A 20,921-nucleotide genomic window follows, 5' to 3' on the forward strand; every position below is an offset into this window, starting at 1 on the left:
ACTGTTGACATGTTTGAACCTCACTTCAAGAGCACTTATTTATGTGGATGAGATGCTGTTCAAATATTGTTGAAACTTAACCTCCCACTGTTTGTAATACTGACACCTACAATACTGGTTGGTCTGATGCTGGGAAAATATTTACAGCAGGAGGAAGCTGTCGTCTTCGGGGAAGGATTTTACCTTTGACCTAGATAAAGAAAGGCAGGAAGAGAAAAATACTTGGGAAATGCAAGGGCTTGTTGCAACTAATTATCCTGTGACACTGTATGTTTTATCCACGTTGTAAGCTACTTTTGTTCTGAGTAAATTAAGACAGGGGTTCTTTATATCAGAAGTATAAACACAAATAAGTTACAGTTATCAACACAACATCTACAATCTGGTGATATTTTCTTTCTCACTTCCTACACTTACTTTTCTTGCTGTGACCAAAGGTATATTAAACAAATACGTATCTATAGTCCATAGGACCCTGTATGAAATGATATGAATGTGATTATCTATTTATGAGTTTGCTGATCATTTTCCATACTTTTTCCAGCAAACCCCTAATCAGTCTTTGCTTCTTATATTTCTGAGGGAAAGAAAACGTCTATAACTAATTCTCTATTTGCATGTTCTTGCTTTTCAATTCATCAAATTAAAGTACTTAACTATACACATCTAAAATATACAATAAGACATCATCCACGTACAAAGATAGTTCATGTTCCTCATCACTAATTTCTTGCTTTTAATATTTGGGTCTAATGTTGTGCAAAGGATTTGTCACTGGTCGCAAAAAGATGTAAGATGTAACGGTCAACCATGAGGCATCTCTCCGTTAACACCAAAAAGGTAGGAAAAGTGACCATTAAATTGATTCTAGATCTAGGTTTATTTGAGGACAAATTCTCTCCAGAAGGAACAGATATTCTAATCTTTAAAATCACCATATTTAATCATTTCACTGATGCCCAGATATCAGCATGTTTTGAATGAATACAGGTTTTGCCTTCAGACGTAGTTGATTGACATGCAAACCTTTGTTTTTTAGCATACCCCAGCTTAGTATGGAGGTTTTTGAAAACGTTCTTTATTCGAGAGGTGGTCTTTCAATTTGAGAGAATATCTTATTGATTTCAATCAATTGACTTCTGATTTTGTAATGCTCTCCCTCAAACCATGTCCTCACAGTCAAATAGCCCCTGCTTGCGCTTGGATCTCTGCTCAAACTGTATGCTTGCACCCGGATATATTATGGCTTGTACAGATTTCCTGCCCTCCGGCTTCAGCCCTTATCCTCACACTCGGGCTGCTTAGGTGTGCTTATGAAACATCTGTTCTCAGATTTCTCCTCTGCTTTTGGATTGTGCAACAACCCTGTCAAAATTCCCCAACCAATAGAAAGCCAGTTGTGGTGTTGACCAATGACATGACCCCTACTGAGTCCAAGCATACAATTTAAACTGAAATCCAAACACAAGCAGGGTGTAATGACACTATTTATTCCGGGAAAGCATTACAAAATCTGAAGTGAAATATAAGTCATGCTCTCAAATGGAAAAAAAATGCTCTTGAATAAAGATACGATAAAAGATCCAGTGTTGTACACAAGAAGACCGCCTGAACTGAGACCAAGTCAAGACCAAGACCAGACCAGTGCGAGTCCCACACTGCATGGCACACTTACGATAAAATATGGAACTTGGAAACCATAAACACTCCACAGATTGATCTGAAAGATCCACATTCCCATAAAAAAACACCCACAGAAAGCAAATGAAGAGTCCTCTTCGTGCACCTCTGTAATTGCCATATAGACTGTATATGTGCGTATGTATAAGTTTACCATCTTTACAATTGTGGTCTGGACCGATCTTGAAATGAAATCTGAAGTCCAAGAACAAGATGAGACAAAGACCTTCAAAAAATAGTCTTGAGACTAAGACTGATCTCGAGCACTACAACGCTGCCCAGCCTTAACAATGATCAGTGATCCTCTCCAGGAGTAGGGCAGATTTAAACACATTAGCAAATGCTTTTCTATACCGGTATATCGAAAATATTCTAAGGATTAGACATCAAAGAGTGAAGGTTATTCAAAAATACATTAAAACATTTGAACACAAGAAGGTTCAGAGACAAACTAATATTGACACAATTACTGTGTGATGACTAAACCGTAAACACACATCAGATCATGAGCAAAAAAGAAAGTTTTGATTTAAGGTATGCTACAATACTTTGCAATTGAGAAAGTGGTCGAACACTGTGTGTGTGTGTGTGTGTGTGTATGTGCCTGTTTTCTGATGATCTCACTCATTTCCATGTAAGTCCAACATCTATGACCCACCAATCCTGCTGCTGTTTGCCAAAGTGATACCTGACACCTTCGCGTCATCTTTCATCTGTGTGGAGCTGACTCAGCAGTGTATTATCAGACGTCAGCAAACAATCCTTTGTACTCCTGTACATGAATCATGTGAATGGAAGACTGGGAAGACCATGTGTGAATGCATGACAAATAGGATGTGTTCGCCACTTGAATGGCAATGAGTCACACTCACGCTTTGAATTTTTCAAATGCAGTAATCTTATCTGGTTTTGTCAGAACTGAGGCAGAGCTTCCCTCAGCTCAGCAGTGTGATCAGTGCTGATGTAAAGGCAGTGGACTGAAGTGAGCTTGAGCTTCGGGTCAGTCATTCTGATCTCAGCAAACAGACAGTATTGAGGTGGGATATTGACCCAGGCCGATAAGCTATCAGCGGACATTCCTGTGTACGTAGATGTGTCATCAAGGTCAGCGACAGAGATCAAGACCCGAGAACGGGTAACAGGTCTATAAATTCAAATTGGAATGACGCAATAAGAGATAGAAAGGTAACTCATTACACTGACTTCACACTCAACAGAACTGAATGTGCATTACCCACAAAAAAAACGTACACTTACAACAATCTGTTAGGCCTACAAACTTTCTCGATCTTAAATGATCTGAAAGTAGACATATAACTTACATGAAGCTCTGTTTGTGAATTCAACCTTATATTTTCAACCCTGTTTGTTGGTATTTGCCTCAAGCTGCCAAAATTCTAAATCAAACAATGTATATACTTGGTTAATACATCATATACACAGTTTGATAAGTAAAACTGTCAGGACAAAATGCACAATCAGGAAACTTTACTGTAAATATTGTGTTGTTGTTGCTCAGTTATACTGTGGCGTTATGCTACAAATAGGTCGTTCTTTAGGATTACAAAGCTTATTTTACCAATTTACCCTCAGTGCGTCCTTCCAAATGGTTTCAGAAGAAGGAAACAATCCTCTGTCTCACATTAATCACACTGAGCAGAGTAGGCCATGCACAAAATATGCTGTGGTCTCCTTATAGAGTGGTGCAGGGATGACGTATGTTTGAAGGCCAGCCCTGTAAGTTAGCGCCGCACTGGTTCCCTCGACAAAAAGCCAATTGGATTTTTCCATTTGATTTTGGATTATTGCAGAAAATAAGCTCCGTGGCAAACACATTATACTTACACGTTTTGTCCAGATAATCTTCACAAATGAACAACATTTTTATGAATTTTTGAGGTTCGTGAATGCGATCGGCAGATGTAAAAAGCTAACGGCCGATAGACAAACGACACCACTGTGGCATGAGCGCAGGTTACACAACAAGGCTGTGATGACGTTGTGTTCTCATTTAGCCTTTTGTTAGCAAAGTCCTTTTGTAAGACACTGAACAGCTTCACACTTTTGTGCATATATATATATATATATATATATATATATATATATATATATATATATATATATATATATATATATATATATATATATATATATATATATATATGTGTGTGTGTGTGTGTGTGTGTGTGTGTGTGTGTGTGGATTAGGACTGAGTTTCCAACACCATAAATGCTGACCTTGATGTCACATGTTGAAGAGAAGGTGAAATAGGGAAACTGGGTATTGAAGTGCTGCCACAGGATCAGGTAGAAATCAGGTTCATTAACATTCTCTTTGTTCCAAAGGCTTTCTCGTGAGAGAAAACAGCTCTGCAGCTCGCCCAGTGCACACTGTGGCAGACTCCGCCACACAGCAACCCCCCACAGGATAAACTGGTTTAGAAAAATTGATGGGTGGATGGTTGGTGCTTTGAAGTAATTAAACAGGACTAAGAAGGGAACTGTGTCTGCTTTCTTCAACAGTGTATCTTCAGAATCCAAACGATTAATTACGCCACTTGACTTGAATCAGGAAAATACAAAGATCATGGCTTCGTATTTCAGAACTAAATCTAAGACTGCTGATATTCATTGGTATTGAACCATAACTGGCTTCTCATAGTTCAGCAAGGAAACCACTACATCATACGTTATGGGGACCTTCTATGATCAATGTCTCCCTCTAACGTACAGAAATAATACTTCAATAAGAGAACAGTTCTGGCTACCAAAATAGTCGATCCTGTACTGTTGATAGATTTGTGGAAAAAGAAACCTCATTTGAAATAGTGATAAAAATGCCAATTATATTTTAAAAAAGTACATATTCTGTATCACCCTGTCGACACTGGTCAGAGCCTGCATGTGGTTGTTCATTTCTTGTTCTGTACTTCCATCTGGTGGTGCTAATAAGAAACATAACACTTAAGCAAAGGTAAATGTTCTTTCTGGGTGTCACTAGCTGAGTCCGACGGTAAGACGGAAACTTTAAATGGATTATGATCCACATGCCGTGTTTGGTTATACTGAAGTTGCTTTGAGAGGGATATATTTTGGGGCTGGTACCTATAGGCTTAAACTATTTTCAGATTTAGGTTAAGAAACGCGAATGTTTGCTGAACCCCACAATGAACGTTTCCTTGATATTAGTTAGGAACGTTTTCTTAACGTTCCAAGGTTGTTCGCTTTTGGGAAAAAAATAATACAGCTTGCATGACGTTGTTTTTCTAATGTTCGTTCACAGACCGTGACTCACCAACAAAACAACTTGCTTCCTTAAAGCTACTACAAGGAACTTTTATTTGAGCTCATTGGGGTGGTCCTTGTGGATGGAAATGTTAGTGTTTCCAAGCATCAGAGTCCCTTTAGAAAATCATTTACTGCAGCTGGGTCTGACAGTCTGCCCCGCACAGTCAAACTACATAAAGATGAAAACGAATTAAAATATAATTAAGACTGAATATGGACAGGAGGAACAACTCAAGTAACCAATAAACCATTTTCAATATATGTCCCGTTTATCTTTGAGGTTCTTCTGCCCCCCGGTGGTCAGAAGAGGACAAATTCTTAAACTAAATGCTTGAGTCCAGTGGCAGACAAAGGCCACCCACGATAGGCCTACTACTGTCCAAAGGGTGGCGACACGGCTCCTAAACAGTCAGCAACACACAGAAGGAGAAGAAGAAGAAAAAAAGTCTGGAATTTGAAATCCAGTCCGCAGTTTCCAGCCCACTCAGCGTTTCTCAAGTTTCACACCGACGCGTGCTCTGCTGAAGTGCTTTGTGTTGTCAGGCAGAAAGACACACCAGCCAGGGTGGCGCGTGTCGGGATTCACATTCACGCTATCGGCGACAAGAATTAGCTAAACAATAGATAGTCTTTGTTGTTGTCTATTTTAAAGTAGTTATTTATCCATTTTGCTGCAATGTCGGTGGTTGTGGAGTCTGGATTCTCGAGCGAGGAGGTGTTAAACAGCCGCTTCCCTCTCCATCGGGCGTGCAGGGATGGAGACGTCGGTGCCTTGTGCGCCCTGCTTCAGGGCACCTCAAACCTGGCTGACCTCTCGGTGGAGGACACCTTCTACGGCTGGACGCCTGTTCACTGGGCCGCGCATTTCGGAAAGGTTAGCTCAGTCGCTAGCTGTGGGTATTTAGCGGGACACGGTTTCCCGAAATGAATGGTGGCCAGAATGAGGGCCAACAGTCTCCGACATGATCCTCGTCTCGACCATTTTCTCATGTTCCCTCCTCCGTTAACTGTTAATGTTAGCCGTCAGGACCGACAAGCAGCAATCGTTAATTGGTGGCGGACAATGGACCATAAAGGTTACATTTGATACTGTTCTCTAGCTAACGTCAACGGATGTTAACATAAACGGTACAATTATACATTTTAGGTAAAATAACGCTTTCAATGTAGTTAAATCATGTTAATGTTCCGCGAGTAAAAACCTCACGTCGAGCGGGAACCATTTTAACAATAAGTTAGATGAGAGGTGGACAAAGGAACAATAACAAAATAACGCTAGTTTATTCAGCTAACGTTAGCTTAATTTATGCTAATTAATTTAAACGTCACTGACATTAATAAACACTTAACGTTAAATAATTTAAAACTAGGCGATAATGTGAGCATAAAACTGTACCAATGACTATTCATCTTCTGAAATAATTGTCTAAAGTTATATTTATAACATGTGGTGTACTTGCAACTCAACTTTCCTCCTGAAGAAACACATAGTTGGGCTAAGATTTGTTTTACACTAACTAAGTTAACTAGACTTTAGAAAGGGAGGGACTACAGTTTGCACAGAAGTTGGATGCATGCCCGCAGCTATGTGTACTCAGGCCAGTCAACAGTGTTGCATTTTTTGCCTCTAAGCAGCTGCTGTAGTCCACTTGTCTATACCTGCCCAATGGCTTCCTGGAAAGCGAGGAATGAATTAACCACTGCGCATGCCTTTTGTTATCTGTCTGACTTTTCCATGTGCTGCCCTTCTCCTGTCTCCACAGCTGGAGTGTGTGATGCGTCTGGTTCAGGTGGGCTGTGGCGTGAATGCGATGACCTCCAGGTTTGCACAGACGCCCATTCACATTGCTGCATTTGGGGGCCACCCTGAGTGCTTGTTATGGCTACTCCAAGCTGGTGCAGATATTAACAGACAGGTACGACATCGTGATGCACACTACAACACATGTCTGCATGCTGTACACCGGGGGATTTCAACTGTACAAGCAAAGTAACAAAGTAAAAAAACACAGCAACCTCAAATGTATACAGGCGGAGGTACACATGCGTGAGATAAAAGACTAGTGCAGTGTGAGAGGTTGAACTCTGACTGATCCCATTAAGAAAGGATCACTCTAAAGTGGGGTCACGACCTGTCGCAATCTACTGTTGCTATTTACGTCTCAACCAGATTTATTTTTTCCATGTCATGGTCATCTCATTTCCTGAGACTATTTGTTCTCAGACCGTTGAGTGTTTTACTCGTCACTCTTTATTTTGAGTCTTTGTTCCCCCTCCATGTACTTCCATGCAGCCTCATGCAATAGGGCTGTATTTTAAGCTCCGCTGCACTGCTGAGAGAAATCAGATTAGTAGGTCACGGATTACATAACAGTTGTCGTCATCATGAAATGCATTTCTTTCAGTTTGCTTTGAATTTTCTCAGCACAATTTAAAATAAACTACAATTTGTGACCTTCTCGCTTAGATTTCTTTATAGTTCTGCAGTATTTAAGCTCCTCCCACATTAGATTGTGGTTCGAAAAAGCCTTCTGGTGTATGTGGTTTTTTCCCCTCCCTCTCTCTTCCATCGTGACTCTTACTAATGTGTAACTGTACATGTGTGGGCAGTGGTGTAGAGTTACGCCCTGTTACACCTCTCTGTTTTTTAACTGTGGAAATGGAGACAAAAGGCAGTTAGGGAGGGTATATTTGAATCAAAGCGTACTCGCACAAACATATTTTTGTATCTAAAACAGTGTTTTGGCTCCTTACCACTGTTCTCGTGCACAATAACAGTCATGCTTTTTATTATGTGCAACTGCGTTCTTTTGTCATCGCTCAGGACTATGTGGGTGAGTCGCCCATCCACAAGGCTGCTCGTGCGGGCAGTCTGGAGTGTATCAACGCTCTCTTGATTCAGGGAGCGATAGCTGAGTAAGTCCTGTAATCAGATCTGTGTCTTCATTTCTTTTCCTCTGTACTATCCCAACATCTGAGTTCCACCTTTGCAAGGGACCGCCACCAAATCAGAGCAGGGACGGCATTTAAATGTAGCATTTAAATGCGGAGGATGGGCAAATTAACTTTACAGATCTGAACGTTAGATTGTACATGTTAACAATTTTATGAAACATGCAAATAGAAGAAGTTGGAGCTCTACATTTGAATACTTAGCCAGAAGGAAGCTGCTCTATTAAATGCTAACTTCAGACTGTACAGTATACACAACTGTGAAACAGTGCTGGGCATATTTTTAACATTTCAACATAACTTTCAAGAGAAGTACAGACTTAAGTCTTTTTATGATCCTTACAATAAAACACCACCATGTCCTGTTAATGGGTGATCAATTCTGGTGTTTAAATTGTACACCAAAGAATTGTGCTTTTAGTTCATGATTGTATGCAGTTTATTAAATAGCTTGGGATTTTAGTTAGCTTGACATGTTGTTGCACAATGCTAAAGTTCACATGACATAATAGTGATGATTCTTTAGTCCAGCTTAAGACAGTTTGATCACGACATACATTATATGAGAATATTAACCGAATTGGTGGCGCTCCCTTGAAAACTTTACACATTTTGTTATTCCTTGAAATTGTTGTTTATCGTTGCAACAATTCGCATTAAGTTGACCTCTTTGTGTAATAATATTGGCAAAGACATGTTGAGTTCATAGGAATTAAGTACCGTTCATTCATATTCAGGAGACACTTTCAAATTATATTTGTGATTTCAGGAATAGTTGTTTAATAAAAGTAGATAATTACCTCAGTGCCTCTATTAGGTACCAGCTTTGTAAATCCAGCACAGTTATTACGTGTACAAGAGGACAACTTAATGTAAAGATTGATGAACTGTTCTTAGTATAGTAAGCCATATTGCATGATATTTGTCGAACTTAGAGTGTGATTTTTCTTTTAATATTTGTTTTAGTTACTGTCTTACATATACAGCTTGACTGGATGACCAAATGCACATTGCCTCTTTTTCTGAAGCTTTAACTTTTAGTATGAAAAGGCTATGGTTCTGTTGCATAGAATGAAAATGCATCAATCAAACTTAATTGGTTGCGAACTTAATATTTTAGGAAACTGCTAAATACATGAACTAGATTATCAGACAGTGAATTTACATTATGTATGTAACCAGCCACCGTGTTTCTTACTGGTATTTTAGGAAGTGGCTATATAACTTACATAAATATTGTACTTAGCCACACCTTCTTAGTAAGCAGCTCCTTGTGTGCTTTTTCGTTTACTAGGATACATTGTTCTTGTTGTTGCACCTGACATGAACAAAAGCAGAAGAGACACAACCCGTCTTTCTTGTTTTCTTAAATTCAGATGTCAGACCTGTAGGGAAACTAAACAATCACAAATGATTGTTACTTTTTGTGTTGCCTTTCACGTCTTAACTCGTAGGTCCTGTACAGTCAACTCAATGGACTTTTAATTGACCTACTGCTGGATGTAAACATTACTTTTTGAGCTGCTTGTTACTCATACTCTTTCAAGGTCTTATGAATCAATTCTTTAGCTAGAGTAATATCTTATAATATTCTAAGAAGCTGACATTAAACGTTGCAGCATAATTTAAATGAACGATTCGTATTTAAATGAGCCATTTAGTCTTTCTCAGCTAAACTATTTTTACTTGCGGTTTCATTTTTTTTGCAACAAGCTGTACGCCTTTCTTCTTCTGATGATTGACTCGAGAGACCCAAAACAACCAGGGGGTTTACGCATGCACAGTTTATTGTGTGTAGAGAAAATGTTTATGTAGTCTTTTTAAATCCAGCAAATGATGTCAGTGAAAAAATGTCATTATATTTACCAGAGTGAAATATTGGAACGAGGATAATCATTGAATGACGTTTGAAACTAGTTCAGCTGGCTTTCGGCATCCAGTTACCTCTGGCTCCAGTAAGGAATGCTAACATGAAACAAGTATCACTGTGTTCTGTTCATTGGACTACATGGCCCCAGGTACATAAAACACAAAGAAGAAATACAGGAACTGTAAGTAGTTCTACCTTTTCATGCAGGTTAGTTGATCCTGACAGCTGAGGCACTTTTATTTGTGTTAGTCTGACTGTTAACAAATGTGATTTGGTTTATACTCATTTTCCACAAAACTCCTGGTTGATTTGCCTGTTTAAACAAATGAATGTGTTCATGTAGGTATATATGTAATAAATGCCTTCGCTCTTATTGAGGTAATGTGCATTTGGTTATCAGCTGAAATGTGATATTCATGATAAAAATGAGTGATTTCTTTTCCCTCCTACAGATTATAGATTATGCATTTAGTTCAGTTTATTAATCAGGTTATTTCTTTTAATTTATGACCCAGAAATGTATAGAGGCACAACTGGGAGGGGAAGTAAGGCACACTGGGTGGGAATGAGGCTCATGACAAAATAACTTTAGACTAACTTCAAAATGTGTTTGTGTCAAATGTCTGTTACGAAGAAAGTAAAAATTTCTCGTTCATATTTTCGAAGCGTTCTAATTTTAAAACACAAAGAAGAATCAAAGCCAAACAAAAGTTGAAAGCTAAATAGCAATGAAACTAAAAAGAAAAATATTTAAATTAAAATGGAACATAAAATTCCAGAAACAATACGCCATTTGACTTAATAATATTTTATTAGATTAGATTTTGTGTACAAATTGACATATTTATAGTCAATCATAAATGCAGGTCTAGTTACACTCTTTTTCATATTTGTAGTAGTAGTGCATCACGATTGCAGAAAGTTCAGTATGTAGTTAATGTGTAAAGTTAATAATATAATAGTATTTCCCCAAATCAACAATACATTACAGTTGCGTTAATACTATCCTGTAAATAACAGTCACTATTTATGAATGACTGTTTTAATAGTAACATGTTGTGGATACCTACATGCTCTTAAGATCTCTCGTCAGTTTGCTGATCGCACGTTTCATCTTTGGAGACCGCTTGACAATGTCTCACATCTCAGAACAACTGTGTACAGTGTAGTGAAGCCAGATACATGTCTGGTTCTCTATATGGAAATCAGAGCATATTAACAGAGTATGATGCTTTTTTGTAGGCCAGGTCAGAAGTTAGCATCGCACTGCATCCCTCGACATACAGCCAACAGGATTTTGGGATTATTACAGAAAATAAGCTCTGTGGCAAACAAACATTTCATACTTGCATGGTTTCTTCAGCAAGGTGATCTCCACAAATGAACACCACTTTTTTGAAGCGCATATGCAATCGCCCGAACTAAAAAGCTAACGTTAGGCTATAAACTTCTCCACCACACCGCGGTAGTACGGCTTCACCATCAACACCACTAAGCTGAAAGCGGACCAGGGTCGGCTGTGATGATGTTGAGACGTCTCGCCGTAAGTGCAAAGATGCAAACCCGTTTCCGGACTCATTGCTCCAGCACTCTGTTGGGAATTACGAGCATATCTATGTCCTCCATGCAACTCTCAATATGGAGTAGGCTGCTAACGATGCTAACAGCGCTATCATTGCAAAACAATTGTACCGGGGGAAACCTAGTAGAGAGACTCAATGCACTAAAATGCATGCGCAGCTATGTAAACAAAGCACATAGAGAGGGAGAGCGACTTTACTCTCTTCTCAGGTAGCCATTACTCCACTGTATCTTTACATTGCACACAGTTGTTTGCTGCTATATTGATGCTCTGAATCCCGTATATAGAACCTATTAATGGAGTCTGTTTTGTCCAGTACTTCAGTCGAGTAACTCCAGTGAAGTACTCCCATTTGTAGTTCTTAATCCACTGCGTGAAGTTTAACAATATCTTTATTGAAACTTGCATAGCCATCCATAATACACTCAACAGGTTTACGATTTAAAAATCAATACAAAAAAATCCTCAAAATACAACCTTCAACAATGATGCTACTTACTTATTGCTTTGCACGAACATCAATAGTAGGGCCACTGAACCTTGTGTCAGTAACTTGTTAGTCCTTTCTGTTATCACAGATGTTTCCTGCTGGAAACCTTCTTTGCTAACCTCTCACCTTGTTGAGCTCTTTTTTTTAAAGAGCCTTCGTCTTCTGATCAAAGGCTTTGCATCACCTCACATCTTGTGTTGCTCTTGAGTTCACCTCAAAGACTGCAGCTGGACAGCTGGCCCTCTGATCGGCTCCTTCGTGAGAGGAGATAATTGTCTTGTCGGTGATCTTTCCTCCTAAACTGTATGCGCGGAATGTGTTTTACAACACTTTGCAGCTGTTACTTTTCCTCTTTGCACTGGCATAGTCAGCCTTTTGCTTGTTGAAGAAAGGGGGGGGGGGATACACAGGAGAAACTGCACTAAATGGATCCATCTCTGATTCATTAGGCAGAATTGCAATTCAGAGAGCTCTCTCACCATCTGCTCCACCACTGGTCCAATGCACTCCGTCTGCTAAATGGCTTCTGTAATGAGCAGACTGGTTCCCGATCACCATGAAACCTCGAGGCCACAGATGATCACTAATCGCCCAGCAGCTCCTGATGGCTGATTCCGGTTTGAGTCAGGGGCCCCGATACCTCAGTCTGGTGTTTATAAAATATTTGGACGCATTTTAATGTCCAAAATATGAATTAAAGCTTTCACCCTCAGAGGCTTTTATCCATTTTCATGAAATGTTGGCTTCATAGAACAGTATACGAGATCAACTGGAACTTGGGGTTTTTAACATACCAGTAGTATCGTGGATGGATTTATTTCCCTGTTCCCGAAAGCCCATCTACCTCTACACCGATGCCCCGATTCATATTTACACATTTTCCTTGCACATGCCTGCACTGGAGAGAGTCCTGGTTCCGGTCGAAGGGATACATGTATTTGAATGACAGAAGAGGAAAGTGCGCTCATCATCCTCGTGTGTTGCTTATCTTTGTCCCATTACAAAGTGAGAAGAATTTCCATTGGGACAGCAAGTACTACATCGGTATGACCGGAACAGTCTCGTGTTCTTACCCTGCTTTGAAGAAACTGCTCTCACTTGCTCACTTCCCCTTGTCGGCTCTCCATTTAATCCCAATTGCACAAAATACTTCAATATCCTCTGCCGTTGCGTCTTAACTAAAAGGTACAACAGAAGACCCAACATGAAGAAAGGTTTTCCGAAACAAAACATAATATAATTCAAAATCCATTTCTCTCAAAAGGACAAAATTAGCTGAACTTTACCCTAACACTGTGTCGTCATTAAAAATTGTTTTTTATCGTTTGTCATGAGCCTCAGAGTGTTGCGGTGGTCCATTAGCTAGCTAGCTAGCAGCAGACAGGAATGTGTTACGAGGCGGCCGGTGTTGAGAGTAATGCAGAGACGGGAGCGTAGAGCAGCAGAGCTAGATGGGTTAGATGTGCACACCACCATGTACTGAACTGTGTAATGCTAACAATCATCCTGTTGCAATGGTTATTCACTGTCATTTCACTGTATCAAATATTTTCACTTCATACACAGAAATGTTTTCTTTTGTATGTCACAGTATTAACCCTATACAATACCACAGTCTGTTCTGATCTTCTGTCACCTTTTCCTTTTATGAAAGTGACAAGTTTTCAAAAAAAAAAAAGTTTTCTATACTGAAACAGAACCGTACGTCTTAATGTTTTGCAGCCATTGAATTGGAAATGACTTGGTTTTTTCAAGTAATCCTAGAAAGGGGAAGAATAGACACTGCTGAGTCTGCCCCGTTCCCTGGGATAGCCGCACTGTTGTGGCATTGAGTGTTCTCACTATCGCTTCCTATCTACACACTGGCAAACTGTTGAGGTATTTCTTGCGGTGATTGGTTTTAATGCTAGGTTTTTATGACTTAAAACTAAAGTTTTAGACCTGCATGCTTTGCTTATTATCCATGATTGTTCCTGTATCTAGCCTTTTTTGTTATGATTTTATGATTTTTTGTTTTTTATTTTGTGAACTAACCATAGGAGCCCTTAATATGGACAGGTTTTAATCACGTGAGTCCCATGTCAACATGTAGCATGATAATAGGTTGCCTCTGGAAGGTTAGACGATAGCTAGAGAAGACACATATTGTGTGATTAGGACGGGAAAGCAAAGCATACCAGGCATTATCAAAGAATTAACGCTTCCTTTTTCAATTTCCACACCAAAACTGGGCTAACTAGTACTCTGGTATCCATCTTTTGGATCAGTGCTGACTGTAGATGTCAGGTCTCACTAAAGGAATAATGTGAACAGCAGGGATTTGTTCAGGAAACAAAATAGTTTAGAATTTCCATCTAATTTGAGGAGAATCTGAGTTTACCGATCACCCAGCTTTTGTTTTTGTGGATCCAAAACATAAATAAATGTGTTCACGTCTGCTGTTGTAAGGCTACAGCATGTGAAACCATCCTTGCTTCTTTTTGATACAACTTTAAAACAAGTCTGGAACAAGCCCAGAACTGTGTGGGAGTTTCTATGAGAGCTTTGTCAGAGATCGTATACTCCCTAAATTCCTAAAATTCTTTTCAACTTGAAACTAAACAGAAAGCCAGAGACGGGCGGTTTGGCTCCAGAGTTAAGAGGAGTTAAGAACCGGACTTCCTCTGGACAAGGATTGACATGTACTTTGTGTAGCATTTAAAAAGGAAAGAATTACATTAAATAAAATGTATCTGATTATTGCTTAAAGGATAAGATAATGCTGTAAATTCCTTAAAATCGTCCATACTGATTTGCTCAGTCAACTTTTTCTTGTCAAAGAAATATATATATGTATATATGCCGGTATATATTTTATAGTTCAATTGTTGAATTGACTTTTTAAAAAAGTTTCGACATTTTGAAAAAAATCTTTCTTGGAGTGAGACCGGTCCATCTACCTTACCATAACATGATGTTTCTGACATAAAATTAATCTTTTGGAAAAATACTTTGGAAGCGTTAATTTTGAAGGGGACGGGTAATGTGCAACAAGTTATTGTGTGATTTTAATTTTCCTTGTTTTTTCATTCTTAAATTCTTTATCAAATGTTTGTAATGTGCATTAGCTCTTGAACTGTTTAGATAAATTAGCAGAGAAAGAAGAAATTAGAAACCAAATGAATGAGCAAACAGCGTACTTTGAATTCATTCATTGTGTGGAAGTCAATGTCACTTAGTTTTCAGTCAACAGTAGAGTTAAATAACAGAATACAGTGTTTATAGTAGTAGAGTTTAGTCACGGATGGATGTAACCAATCCGCTGTACGATGATATGTATACAGAACACACTGCCGATGGTAAAGCTTTCATGGTTTCTGTCACGTTTTTAATAGTAAATATAAGCTTGGATGTGGGCCAGAGTCCCAATTCTTTGACAAAGACGTGACTTGGAGAACTCATTTTTGCAGTTCGATGACATTTAGACACAGAACAAGTGCAGCATTGTTGTGTAATTGGCCATTTGGAGAGGAGACAAATTCTCATCATTAAGCAAAAAGGCCTCTCCAGGTCAGAGGAGGACATTTGTTCCTCCACAATCCTTTCTCATCAGCAGGACACAATGTAATGTGTTGTATCTGGCAATATATTCACTAATTAACTGCAGCAATAACACACTGATAAACATATACAAGAAGAGTTTATCCTTAATTAAATTGGTGTTATTCACATTAATAAGATGGAATAGGCTTTTATTTTCCAGTGAAATTGCTTCCATACTCAATGTCTGGAAATTGAAATTGAAAACCTATGAAGCACTGTTTGCTCATTCATTATTGAACTCTGAACATTGAATATTGAACTGAAAATAATCTCAGACCTGCTGCGCCTGGATATGATTGACACAACTGTATGTAGTGCAAAGCCTCTTAAGTTTAACAATGAATGGCGGTACCAACGCCTCTAGAGTAGCTTTTCATCCTCTTGTTCATCTCTCTTGAGACGAGATAACGACTACGCCTCTACAGCTTCACCTTCCCGCCAGAGGATTCCTGGATTTCTACTGGCTGAAGGTTGTAGTCTGTCCTTCTGTGATTTGTCCTCTGAAGATACAACTTGCATAGCGCCTTCCTTCGGATGATCACCTTGTACTTATCTTGGAAGAATTCTACAATCTTGCTTTGCACCGTCTCTTGTCGCCGCTCGGTTCTCCGGACTACAACTTGTTGTCACCGCTCTTTTGGTTCGCGTTCTGCATCTCTACATTTGGCACATGGCTAAATAGTTTGCTGGAGTCTGGATGCGGCTTTTCAGAAATCCTTGAGCAGTATCACCGGTGGAAATGTGAGAAGACGGCGGCCTTTCGCCCCTTTGCCAAAAAAAATGAAATCCTCCTTGATGTCGCATTTCACCTGCAGACGAGAAGAAGCTCCTCCTCTTGGATTCAACCATAATTTGATAGAAACATCTTAGTCATCCTGTCCCGTTGCTTCAGGTTTTCCTCAGAATCAACAGGTGCACACCTACAGTTGTCCTAATCATGTCCTCTTGCAGCAGACGTGTTTCCCTAATTATTTGGAAACTTTGTCAAGATTCAAGTTCTATGGAAGAGGCCAATGATCCAAACGGATCAGTCGTCATCTCATGAGGATGACGAATATGATGTGAGCGGGTAGAGCAGCACAGGCTATTTCTGTACATCTGTGTGTCTGTCTGTATGTGTGTGTGTGTGTGTGTGTGTGTGTGTGTGTGATTGAATATTTGCTTAATGAGTGTGTATGTGTGTGGGCGCTTGAGCGTGTCTTATTCTGTTTGTGTTTTTATTTATGTAACTCAAGCGTACAGTGAGTGTCCCTAACACTCGCCCTTCTCGATGTGCAGCATGAGGAATGCCAGTGGGCTGACTGCTGCTGACTTGGCCCACGCCCAGGGATTCCAGGAGTGCGCAGAGATTCTCTCCAATGCCCAGAACTTCCAACAAAACATGGCCCAGTCCCATAACGGGTCCTTTCTGAATGGCATGACCCAGAGCGGGGGCCACCACGCTCGTCCCGCCATCCAGGGACGCAGCTTCTCGAACGGCGTGCCCAACAGAAAGAGGTCGTTCGACGGCATGGAAGGAAACCCGGTGAAGAAGGTGAAACCCAACGGTGGGTCACTGAGCTCGTCAAATCTGTGTTTGGTTACGGCTAGACTTTTTTTCAGGGTTTCTTTGAAAGGAAAAAGCGCATCAGCACGCTCCAGCTGGAACAACTTTTATTAGTTTAGACTGCTGCACATGCAGTCATGCTTAAGACAAATACAAGACGTGTGGGGTCAGTGTGTGTCGGCCTTCATGGAAAAATGGAGGACCAACATAAACTACTCTATTTGTAGACTTTAAACAAACTTTATTTTAGCTTCAGGCATCACCTGTAGGTGGTTTTCTGTTATTAAACAACTGTAAAGGAACAACGAGGCTTCTGATTGGCTTTCTCAACTGACAGTGCTTCAGTAGAGTGGGCTTGAAGTTCAGAACCATAATATAAAGTGGATGACAAGATACTTAAAAAAGGGATTTATGGCGAATTGGAGATTTGACTGAAAATGATTCAAATTCAAAAATCCAGTCTCGTATTAAATGTAGAAGCAGCACACCATGGCCTAATGTTTCTGTCATGTTTGACATTCTTAGCTTTCCGTTTGTCTGCATCTTGTTCTCGTAGGTCTGGGCTTGCCACCAGAGTTTCTTAATGGGAATGGGCCACTGGGCGGCGGCGGACAGGCCCAGATGGAGAGCACGAACATGGAGTTGGCGGCGACCGTAACCTCAGGTGGGCCAGGACCCTTTTCGTTTGGGCTGAGTGGGTTTGCGCCACCACAAGGGCCGGGGCTCATGGATCAGTGTGAGGACCAGGGGGCACGAGGCCGGCCTGGCTCTGCCACTAAAGAGCTGGAGGTCATCACTGTGGCATCGATGCAGACCCCGTGTCGCTGCACCAACTCTTATGCCTACCTGTAGAGGCCACATGCTAATGTGCCCCTTTTGTGCAGTATATCTTTTTGGTATTGTCCGGCTATTTTTGCACAACACGTGCATAAAGGAGTGCATTTGTTTTGATTTTGTGGTAAGCTACATTTAAAAGATGTATAGCCGTGTGTGTGTTCTGTATTTTCTACTTTTCCATGTTCCTAGTTCTACTCGGATGGTTAAAGATATTGAGATTTCTTTGTTATACAGCTATATTTAACGCATCCGTCCAGATATACAGATTATTGTTGTAATGGTTTTATTTTGTAGATTTATGATAGAAGGATGAGTTTTGTTTTGCACAAGTATATAGCAGCATCCCAGAAAACTCAAAGTTATTGGCATCCCCTCGACACGGCCGGGCCACCAGTGCAAATAGACATAAGTCAGGGTCGTCTTTATTGCTTGTCATATTATGCATTGTTGCATAATAGCATAAAGGTGAACTTCATTGGTCATGAAGATGTTTCCATTGTGCTGGGAACGTCTGACTTTCATCCTGAATAGGTTAGAAAATTAGTTTCTTTACAATTCTATCAGAGAAAGGAGTATATACGCGGGAGATGTATCTAAATGTTGATTGGATGGTTTCCTTTAGTTACATGTTTCCCTCCAAGTTCAGTTTATTCAATTCAATTGAGTACAGTTAGATTTTAAATAAAGCTCGATTGGCGACGACATTTCTATAAAATATATAATAATATACACAGAGGAAATGTCTTCTGACGTTAACAGTTACCACACATTAGTTGACGCTGTTTTGTATTCAATACTTGCCTTATGCCAAAGCATATCCCAACTTGAATGTAGCTTGTAAAGTATAAACGATTCACTGTGCAGCTTTTTGTTGTGTTTTTTAGGTGTCATGTACTCAGACATAGTGCTCCATGGGCTTGAATTTACCTTATTTCTCTGTTTTTTTTCTCTGCTTATTTGATGCTCAAAGTATGGTGACTGTTTACTGTAAGCAAAGGGGGGGGGGGGTTCAGGCAACTAGCAGGGCTGTGCAGATCTGTAGGTTACATAACACCCAATCAGATTTTAGAAATTGGTAATTGGCCATTTTACAATTAGTAGTTACTTTTAAACAGTGCTCAAGAAAATTTGCATGTATTCGCAAAAAAGCCTTATTTCTCGAGCTGTATTGAATAGTCGAACAGCAACTTAATGTACAATATTCAACTTTTATAGATACTGGTTACAGAGATTCTGTGTTCTTTCTGTATTTTGTAGAACAAGTTCATGTTAGTTGGTTTCTGTTTACTTTGCCCTACATGGTGGAACGTTTGAGTGTGTTGTCATTCAGTTTGGAACAGCCAATGCTTAGTACTGAGCAGGTTTAGCTTTGTACCTGATTGTGTGAAATCATTAAATGTTGATTCATTTTATACATGTGACTGGTGGACGTTTGTTTTCTTGATGTATTCTCGTGCATCTGTCAAGTCCTGTTCTTATGGTATTTTTGCTGAATTATTTTCAGATTAATGCAAAGGAAGACGTGTGAATATATACATGAAAGTAATTGCATTGAACTTTAAATCGTGTCTGCTCATTATGTTGGGTTTTGGATTATGGCATGCCAACGCGTCTGAAAGATTTATGGTTTTCTTCACTTGACGCAGGAGCTTAAACACCGCGGTGGAGACAGAACTAGGTCAGTGTCATACAGCAGCGACTGTATGTGAAAGCTACCACAGATCAGGATGTGACCTATTTAAAACAGGTGGTCAGAACTTGGCTCTGGAATGTACTTTGCAATTTATTGATGAACTTTTTGTGTAAGCAAAAGGTATTCTTCTCCAGTGCGTTGACATGTAGTCCCATAATGGCTTCCAAGCGTCTTTTAATAGTTGTGCAAAACAAATTCAGTCCAATATATTTTTTTCTTAAGTCCCCCCCCCCCCCCCCTGCCTCTCTTTCTATATTTATAGAAAAAGGAATATTGTCACAAATCAATATATGCCCTTTGACATTTTTTCTCATTTTCAGTGGCGGGTGAGGATATTTCCTCAAATGGCCATAATCAACCAGAGCTTCCATTTGGGTGTTACCCAGAAATCCTCCACGGCCAACTCTCCTACAGCGACTCATCTGAGAACAATGGCAGCGCAGGCAGCCAGGTGGAGCACCAGAAGTCTGTGAAAGCAGAGCAGCTGTACGACCATGCCTTCTTCACCACCATGCTCCTCTACCATGGATCCTAAAGGGCACAATATCTCGTTGGCAGGCTGTCCTTTTTACCTGACTGTATATGTATGTGTATATATATATGTATATGTGTGTATATATATATATATACACACGCACGCCAGCATTAGTTTGCCTTAAAGCCATTGAGTGGTCCAGTTATTCATTGAAATTCTTTTTTTTGCTTTTGTAAAGGGCAGGCCCGTCGTTGTGGATGGATTGAAATATGTAACAGATTGTTGATTAAGAAGTGATTTTTGTTTGTGGCGTTAAAGAGAAAGTATTTGTGTAGCTTATTATTAAAGTTTGATTACGCTGTATATAGACGTGCTAAACTAAACATCTGCATTGAACCACTGGCAATATTTACATTCCGTTTCTGTGATCCCTGCTTCTTGGTTTGAATAAAAAAATATATGTAAGTGCAACCCATGCTACTCATTAAGAATTACAACGGTTTTGCAGAAGTTAAAGCTTGATTCAGCTTATTTTTGGACATCTGTTTCAACAACGTGAAATAAATCCATATCCAGGCAAAGATGCCATGTTAGCTAATAATAAATGTGCTGTATATAAATATTGGTATTGTCCACAATATTTCATATATTGGGATCCACTTTTTTACTATCTTAATGTGTATTTATGATCTAGTTGCATTGTTAGGCCGTTTATTCCGTAATACAGCTCTACTCCAGTCTGCGTAGAGTATCAGCTGTAGTACACTTTGCTGACAGTCATCTGTCACTAGGGGGCGACCTTCGTCATAGCTGCGCTGCACAAACACGTCACTATGAATGCGAGTGGGGGAGACAAAAAATCCTGTCAAATAAAACAACGTGACATAACTATCTTGCCGATATACAACAAAATGTACTTTTCAAAAT

At 39.7% G+C, this 20,921-nt stretch overlaps 1 protein-coding gene across 1 annotated transcript; it reads left to right on the forward strand.

Moving 5' to 3' along the window:
- The first annotated feature begins 5,513 nt into the window (after nucleotides 1-5,513).
- Nucleotides 5,514-20,501, forward strand: ankrd10b (ankyrin repeat domain 10b). The gene is made up of 6 exons (XM_079276789.1): nucleotides 5,514-5,841; nucleotides 6,731-6,883; nucleotides 7,792-7,883; nucleotides 16,722-16,990; nucleotides 17,546-17,653; nucleotides 19,840-20,501. The coding sequence occupies exons 1-6, from the start codon at nucleotides 5,644-5,646 to the stop codon at nucleotides 20,052-20,054; spliced, it is 1,035 nt and encodes a 344-aa protein (XP_079132915.1). The 5' UTR covers nucleotides 5,514-5,643; the 3' UTR covers nucleotides 20,055-20,501.
- Nucleotides 20,502-20,921: the final 420 nt, after the last annotated feature.

The sequence above is a fragment of the Melanostigma gelatinosum genome (genome assembly GCF_949748355.1).
Source record: "Melanostigma gelatinosum genome assembly, chromosome: 10".
Classification (NCBI taxonomy): Eukaryota; Metazoa; Chordata; class Actinopteri; order Perciformes; family Zoarcidae; genus Melanostigma; species Melanostigma gelatinosum.